The 9,155-nt window shown below is 28.8% G+C and overlaps 2 protein-coding genes across 2 annotated transcripts; both read left to right on the top strand.

Annotated features, from left to right (window-relative positions):
* Positions 1–825: 825 nt before the first annotated feature.
* LOC129961112 (uncharacterized) lies at positions 826–3,150 on the top strand. The gene is made up of 4 exons (XM_056074945.1): positions 826–1,072; positions 1,491–1,612; positions 2,448–2,515; positions 2,868–3,150. The coding sequence occupies exons 2-4, from the start codon at positions 1,592–1,594 to the stop codon at positions 3,115–3,117; spliced, it is 339 nt and encodes a 112-aa protein (XP_055930920.1). The 5' UTR covers positions 826–1,072; positions 1,491–1,591; the 3' UTR covers positions 3,118–3,150.
* A 1,715-nt stretch (positions 3,151–4,865) lies between these two features.
* On the top strand, positions 4,866–8,702 carry LOC129960403 (uncharacterized). The gene is made up of 2 exons (XM_056073822.1): positions 4,866–7,769; positions 8,427–8,702. The coding sequence occupies exons 1-2, from the start codon at positions 6,301–6,303 to the stop codon at positions 8,689–8,691; spliced, it is 1,734 nt and encodes a 577-aa protein (XP_055929797.1). The 5' UTR covers positions 4,866–6,300; the 3' UTR covers positions 8,692–8,702.
* Positions 8,703–9,155: the final 453 nt, after the last annotated feature.

The raw sequence follows: 9,155 nt of genomic DNA, 5'->3' as shown, positions 1-9,155 counted from the left end.
TGTAATTAAGTTATTACCATTAAAACGATAATTCTTTGGATTTTAAAATGATGCAAAAAACTATTCATTTATAATAACATTTAAGGAATTGTAGGGGATTGGGATGAGTGAGGATAGAACCTGGGACTTTGTAATTCGCAGTCCAGTAACTTAACTAGGATACAAAAGCGTACGCACAGTAGCGTCGTTGTTAACTGGATTATATGCTATTCACCACAGTACTCTCCCTCCAGTGAGTCGGAGGTGAGACGAACGATATGACTGTTGAGTGGCGATGTAATATTAGTTATAAGCTGTTGTTTCTTAATGTGCCTGTACCACGACCATCGTAATACAAGGCCTCACAACTCCCAACGCTTTCAGCCCGTGACGTCATGAGGTTGGATGAGTTCTGTAGAAAACGATAGTCGTTATCGTAGTGAAGAATGGGAAATGTGTTGTTGGCTTTTTTGGTAGTTTTTTTATCTTTTTGCATCTTAATTTTAATTTATCGTCATGAAGATGCTTAGGGCATGCTGTGTTCCCAATTGTAAAAGTAATTACACAAAAAATAGCTCCAATGTTTCTGTATTTTCGTTTCCAAACGATGAAAACACTAGAAGAGCATGGATCTCTGCAATAAAGCGGGACGTTTTCGTACCAACTAAATATAGTAAGGTAAGTTTGATTTTTTTTTTTTTTTGCACAATTTTTAGTTAATTAATTCTTTTGAAATACGAAACATTTAAAATTATGTATAACTTCCATTTAACTTCTGTCATTTTTGTTTGCTCTGCATTTAGTTGTTTATTCTACCAATGGGGTCAATTCACGCGAGTTCGCAAATTGTACAGACTAAGTCTATGGCAAAGGATACCGACGTGCTCTGATTGGTCGATTTCTTTCGCACAGACTTTCTATGCTGTAGCAACCCTGTTGCATTGTTGTATAGTTGTACGTACTTTTTTGCCTGCCATTTTTCAAAATGGAGAAATTAAATCTTCCAGAGAAATACAATTATAAAATAATTGAGATTGATGAGAATAGAGCTATTTTTCGCATTTCTGATCTTGTAAATAAAGAATCAGCACAGGTAACAATTTTTCTGTGAAGTATTATTAAAATAAGGCTTGAAAATCAAGCTTTTATTTTACGGGAAATGATCGGCCAATTTTTTAATTAAATTTTCATGTTAAAATCATTTCCCAGAAAATATTTATATGCAAATAAACTATATTTATTAAGATATTTAGATGACATTAAACAGAATAGAAATCATTATAATTCTTATTGAATATTCATGTAAAATAAAATAACACAAGGAGATATTTATTTTTTAATTTTGTATTCAAATTATTATTATAAGATGTCTATCTGGAAATGTGCTATATTTGTTAAGATATTTAGATTCATATAGTTATTAACTTAATATTAAGATTTATAAATATATAAATAGTTTATACATTTTTTTTGAATACTTATTTCTTGCATTTCTGTAACACATATTTTAGGAATGGATTAAAGAATATGAACAAAGATCAGAAACAGTTTGGCGTGTTCAGAGAACACATAAATCAACTGGGCGCCTTAATGTTTATAAAGGTGACTTTAGATGCTGCACAATGTGCATCAGGTAATAACTAATATTTTATATTTTACTGCTTCAAATGCATTATGTGTGTTATTTTAGACACTTTATGTTTTATCATTTATATAATGACAAGGTTAGATTTAAAGTTTATTTAGCATGTGGCAAGAGACATATTTATATCTGTTTAGCTACAAATATATTTAATTGTATCAAATTCCATTATAATAAGTATTTATATTATACATGTTTTGTTAAATTGTTTTACTAAGTTTTAGAGCTTCCATACTCTGTACTATATATTGACATATATTTTTAACTAAGGTGTGATCTAAAATTTCATTTTGCTTAAGGCAAGACTGATATTTTTGGCTGCCTTGTTACAAAGCACTTAGCAAATATTGCATAGTTTATATGTATTTTCCTAGTATGGAAATATCTGTTCTTTTTATTCTCTTTTCAATCTTCTGACCAGTTTGATAAACGAAAAAAATCTGTTTGTGTGTGTGTGATTTGATTTGTGATCTTTATAACACACATTCCATGAATGAGATCGTATTTTATGTTAAGAAAAAAATTTCAGTTCTGGCACTAATTTGACTTGAATTTAAAAGCTGTACCTGATAGGCCAGTTGCACCCTATAAAGGGTTAATAATTGAAATAAAATTGATTTTTTTTAATAATTTTAATAAATTTATGATCTTTAAACACATTTTAAATATTGTTCAAATAAAAAATAAAGACTAGATTGGTTTATTATTATTTAAAATTTTTAAAGCAGTACTTCATAGCTTTATAAATAATATTTATTCTCTTCTACTGAAATTCATCGGCACAGTGCTCTCATTATTGATAATTATATAAAGATTATTTTTACAGGTATCAAAACATGTGAAAGAAAGTAAAAATACTGGATGCCCTGCAGTTCTTAAAATTACTATTCAAAGGTAAGTTTTAATTATTTAAATTTGATTAATAATAATAACAAATAATATATATAATAATATATAATCAAATACTTTTATTTAGTGTGATTATTGGATTTATTTGTCACTTACATACTTATAAAACTAATTTAAAAAATATATTACATTTTTCTTTATATGTGTCAATACCTAATATCTTCACTTACTTATTTATTTTTTAGTATCAATAATTATTTCTTATATTTTCAATAATAATTTTTTATTTCTAATGTTATTATGAATTATCATATTTTGGAAAGCTTAAATTTTCTTTGCTTTTATTTTAGATGTTTAATATATCCATGGTAAAATACTCAAATTATTTTGATTACAGGTACTTTTCACTGCCAAAACACAAAGATCCACTCCCAGAGGTTATAGAGTTTCCTGCATTATGTGAGCTTCTGTACTTGCATAATCATTTGCTTGACAGTGCTGCTGTTAAAAAGTTCAGGCCATTATCAAACCTAACGCAAAAGCGTCTGATAGAATGGGGTCAATTCACGGTCACGTGTCATGTACCAAACAAACCGCTTCTGTTCAATTTTCAATCGTTCTGCGCATGTCGTGATGTCTGTCGATAACGTTGATGAAACCATCGTTTTGTAAATATTACGCTAGCCGATCAATTATGAAAAACTTCCGAATTTTTAAAAAGAAGATATTATTTTGAATTATTTAATCCAAATTTTCGTAGTTATATAATTTTATTTTTTATATTAAAATTTTAATTAGTATTTTCAATGGAATTATTGTTTTTGCATAATTAATTACCATCGCTTTTTAATTCGTTTGGTGCCACTTTATTCTTTCCTTTCCATATCCCTTCCTTTTTTATCCAAAGGATACATTTTGACAAACGACTACGGCAGTGTTTTTGAAAAATTACATATGTTCGTTTTTACATATTATTTAAATATTATTGAATGTTGAATCTTATGAATATAGTTCTTTTAAAAAATAATTATTACTCTTAGATAAGGTAATATTTTAAAGCTTACTAATAAAATTATTACATTTTTTTTCTTATGTAATTATTTTTATTAATATTGAGACTTTGATGTTTTATGTTTGCTCAGAGGAAAGAATATGAAACTCAAATTAGTATATATTGAATAAATTATGTTTACAATTTCAAATTATAAAATATAAAAGGCATAGATACCTTTTTTTAAATCTATGCAACTTAATGAATCAGTTATTTCATTTTAATTTGTAGAAATCATTAAAGGAAAACAAACTGAATCAAACTTTCATAATTTTTATTTCCACATTACAAAAAAAATATAGATAAAATATATATGATAATTATTTGGAAAAATAGGATCAAATGGATGTTTTAATGCACTCACTAATTCAAAAAAACTATTTACTATTTATCAACATCTATTTTTCTAGACACTTAGAAATAATATAAACACAGTATTACAAGAATGTCAATGTAAATAATGAAATCAGTTTTATTCAACAGAAACATCCTAGATACTAAACAACATTTTTTTTATCACCAATAAAAACAATATTGAACAATATACTTTTAAAGCAGAACATTTATGAATTTTTTTTAATGCTAAAGTTACATTGATAAAAATTACATTGAATGAATATCATAAAATAAAACAAAAACATATACTACAGTAAATTTAATAAACAAGAATAAGGTCATGATAAATATATATATATAGAGAGAGAGAATTAAAATAGGATATAAAGAGTAGTTGAAAGAAACACTTTTATGCTTTTACAGAATTTTATAATTCAAGATTGATATGTTAAAGAAATAGAAAAAGAAAAAAAAGAGTCCAATATTTTCTGGAATGAATCTCTTTCTTTCTTACAGAATCCTGAAGTTCTTGTAGCTCGTTTTGCAAATTGCTGATTCTGTCGATTATTTCAGAAAAAATAATAGTCTGGGAAAAAGCAGAGTACATTCCACTGAAATCAGAATTCATATAATTTTGCTTAGTAATCAATTCTCTTGCATTTATATACTTAACTAAATGACATGTGTTTTCAAAACTTAAATATATATATATATTTCTTATATATAGCATTCAATTTATCAAATTAAGAGCACTTTTAATAAAATACATCAATTATATATATATATATATATATATATATATATATATATATATATTATTTAGTAGTTAGTAAAGGATTCACTTACTAAATAAATCTTTAAGAAATTTATTCACTTCCACCTAAGTTTAGCATTATAACAGTTGTTATTTTTGCAACAGGAACTTGTTTACTTACATTAATTAAATTTAGATAAAATTTTGTAGAAAAATGCAATGTAATATTCATGTAAACATTTTAAAACCTTCTAAGCATATTCAAAATTATCAGAAATTTCATCAAATGTGAATAAAGTAAATTAGAAATGCACTCATGTTTTTGTTTGATTGTTTTTGATGGCAAATCGCTTACCGATTTCTTTTTCTTCGAATAGTTTTTCTACCAAATTACTAGAACAGCTATATTTAATAAATGGACACACACTGAATGAATTCTTCAAAATGATCGGAGCAGTACACCGACTTCGAAGGCTTGAAAAAATCTATACCAAAGCTATCAACCCAAGTCAGGATTGTTTAAAGGAAAATAAGAAAACATTTTATCATGACAGTTACTCTTGTGTTTCGCATCAAAGCATGAATCCATCAGCACACCAGTATTTCTTCTGTTAACACATAATAAGAGGAAAGAAAATGACTCAAAAATTATAACTTCAAATGTAAACAAAAAAATCCGCTTCATACTCGGCGGAGAACGTTAATGGCAGACTAATCGACGAAAGCGGTGCGGATGAAACTTAAATGCCATGCGCGAATAGGTCATGACATGTGACTTTTACGTCACATGAATTGACCCCATTGTTTGAATTAGGGCATACTGCAGCTACTGCAAGACAGATGTTGCAAATGGAATTAGAGCTTCAGAGTAATGAAGATTATGCAGAAGCATGCATGGACAGTTCTAAACTACCTTCATTATCTGTCGTAAATCACTTGCTAAATAATGAATTTAGGAAAATCTATGGATCTCCAGGGGTGTTTGTGCTCCGGGGAAACCACGGAATTCCGGGGATTTTGAACTTCGATACCCGGAAATTCCGGGGATCGTCGTTCAAAAGGAAGTAGGAATAATAATGAATTATTTATTTTGATCTGGGTAATTTTGTTTGCTTTGAAAGCAGAAAACGCAAGGTCAGTGTGTGTGGTGAAAACTTTTCCTTTCTTTCTCCAAAGGCAGTGATAATGCGTGAAAAGGGGGAAAAAACTTCTTTTTTGTTCTTTCCTTATTGCGAGTTATGACTCATTCCCCCGGTTCTCGGACATTCTCTTCTGGATTCTTTTCGGCAAGTAGGCGCGGCAGAAAAAAAAGGGAGAGACTTCGTTCGACCAGATGTGCGATCACGTGACCTGGGTTCAAAGGTCTTAATTTTGCAAAATTAATGGTTATTAATTTTGCAAAAAATGTAATTCATTGAACTTTTATAATTAGGTCATTCAATACTTCATAATCGTAATTTTTCATTTCTCTTCCCCCCCCCTTCTCGAAACTCCAAAATGTCGGTAGTAAGTCCGTAAAAGTTTCCGGGGATTTTTTGGGGTCCCACAAACACCCCTGGATCTCGAAGAGAAAGCGATATTGACAGGGAAGTTGAAAAATATATTTCCTCATACAATCAACAGCCATTCTGCAAAGCTGCTTTTTCAAAAGTAAAGAACAGTTTGGCGATTGCTGTAGTGACGCCGATAATGAAGCGAAGTATAGATTTACTTAGCAACGTTCAAGAAATGATAATGCTTGATGCATCTGGCCACATGGACAGATTAAATCATCGTGTTTATTTTTTTATTTCTCCAGGTGTAGCTGGTGGAATACCTATTGGCTGCATCATCACAAATGCAGAAGAAACTAATATTTTTCGTGAAGGAGTGAAACTTCTTAGTGAGTGTTTTCCTGAGAAATGCTGTTTATTGCAAAATGGGCCACTGATTGTAATGACAGATGATGATCTGAAGGAAAGAGAAGTTCTGAGTGAAATATGGCCGAATTCTACTTACTTACTCTGTCAGTTTCATGTGCTAAAAGCAGTGTGGCGATGGCTTATGGACAATGAAAATAAAATTCTAAAAGAGCACCGTCAAGAATTATATTTTTCCTTTAAATCATTGATGTATGCAGAAACTGAAATGCAACTGAAAGAGTTGCTTCAAAATATGTTGGAGAATAGCACAGTCAGGAAATATGACAAGTTCATCATATATTTGAGCAAGTTGTTCTCCAAAAAGCATTTATGGTGCACTTGTCATAGAAAAATGCTTTTAACCAGGGGAAATAATACAACAAACTATGTTGAAAGTTTGTTCAAAGTTTTAAAAGAGACCATACTTGGACGAGTGAAAGCATTTAGCTTAGTTCAATTATTGGACTTCATTGTCACAAAATTTGAGAAGTATCTACATAGTAGATATTTAGATTTTAGTTTTGGTCGTTCTAACAAAAAACTAGTAAAAAGGTTTTTGCCTGATGATAAAGGAATAATTCAGAACATCAGATCACTAAATAAAGATAACACTTATTTTGAAATTGATCAACATTTTGTTGATTTGGAAAGTTCCATTTGCACTTGCTTTGTTGGCATGAATGGAAAGCTTTGCAAGCATTTAAGTGCTGTAATTCTGAAACAAAATAAACAATCAACATTTGTCTATTCTCTAGAAAGTAGAAAATTAATGTATGAAGTGGCTACTGGAAAAAAATTGGATTCAAATAGCACCCTCTTGCTACCTTTAAGTTTTAACCCATCACACAATTTTCCTTCTTCTCAATCTGATGATGCTCTACAACCACAATTTTCTTCTACGGTACTTCCACATTCATCTAATGATATACTTTCACAATTTAATAATAATACACTTAAACATTCTTCAAATGACACACTTTCACCTAGAGATATTGACACATTTTCACAACCTTGCAATGATAACATGATTCTACCAACTACTTCACAGCCCATTGCAGCTACATGTCAGAACTCGGACAGTGAAACAGATGATGATGATTATTTACAAAAATTTGAGGATATAATTAATCGGATTAAATCCGGTTACATAAATAATCCTGATGTTTTTAAGCCAGCAATAAAAAAAATGGTGAAGAATGTTAACAAGTTCGGAAAAACAGAAACTGGATTGGTGTCTGCCTTGCATAACTTTGGAAGGTACTTTTTTAAACTTATTTTTGTAGGCTTGTTAAGTTTACATTGGAAAATTCGCAAGATAATTTAATGTTTATATTATATTGTAGCAAATTAATTTTATTATTTTTAAAGACTAAACTTTTTTTAATCCAGTTTTGAAGTGTGTTTAGCTATAGATTTCTTAATGTTTTCTTTTAATTTTTATTGCTGTAAAAATTGAAACTGAAAGAGTGATACATTTACTACAATATACATTCAATACAAGAATCTAAAAATGTATTGTTAAAATTTTAGCTAAACAGTGTATGGGTTTTTATTAATTTTATTTTTATGTTTTCTAAAGTATAATTAATGTTTATGTTATGGGTTAATACTAACAACTTTTTTTACACCACATTTAAAGAGTTTAGCAAAAGAAAGTGTCAAATAGCAATTTAAAAACTCATACATTCATCATTTATAATATGGTAGGATATTATTCAATAGAAAATTTGATAAGAGAGTTTCAGTATGAAAAGGGGTTTTGTAAGTAGCTTTCTTGTATTTTTATACATTCTAAAGCTAAATTTCTTTAATTTATTAAAATGTCATGCAGGACTTTCACTAAACTCTTCGGTTGTATGATGAAGTTGGCAGAAATTTACTTAGATTTCTTCTTTTGTTTTCCCTTCCTTTTAGAAACCTTAACTACTCAAGCAGAGTTTTGAAGTGCAGCAGAAGGAGAGGCAATCAAATTCCTGTTCAACCTACAGCAATTGCAAGAAGAAAATCTATTTATTCTGGTAGGAAAACTCAAGTTGGTGGGAGGCCAGTTAAACGAGCATTACCACCTGCCCTAAAAGAACATACTTATGGAATATTCTCTGAGTTACCGAAAAAACATCGAAAAACAAAACATAGTTTGACGCATTGTGTCGAAAAAAATGTATCTCTTCCAAATTAATTTATATTTATTTTATTACTATCATGTTTTAAAAAAATATTTTCCTTTTTTTTTTTTTTTTTTTTTTGTACATGCTTTAAGAAAATTTGTACATGTATTAGAAAATTTTAACAAAATTTGTATGGTGTTGAAATAATTAGTATTAATATGATATAAAATTTTAATGCTATTATGGTATTAAATAGCACTTCCATGAAACTGTTGAATGTTAAATATTTTTCAGCTTATTATATATTAAAAATTAAAGAAGTTGAAAAAGTATTTACAAGTTGCTCTGTTGTATATTGAAACATTTTTAGAAGATGAATAAAACATACCTTTGAAACCAAAGAGTCCTGATTTTTTTTTTATTGTTATATGTATTTATATATATCAAACTTTTCATAAACTCAAACTTGAGCTGTTATTTGAAGTAATTGTTTACATGTGCCTTCTAAAACTTACTCCTATGCATAGGAGTAAAA

Source organism: Argiope bruennichi, chromosome X2 (assembly GCF_947563725.1).
Source record: "Argiope bruennichi chromosome X2, qqArgBrue1.1, whole genome shotgun sequence".
In the NCBI taxonomy this organism is placed as follows: Eukaryota; Metazoa; Arthropoda; class Arachnida; order Araneae; family Araneidae; genus Argiope; species Argiope bruennichi.
The sequence above is the reverse complement of the archived record's forward strand: the minus strand, read 5'-3'. Positions and strand labels throughout refer to the sequence as shown.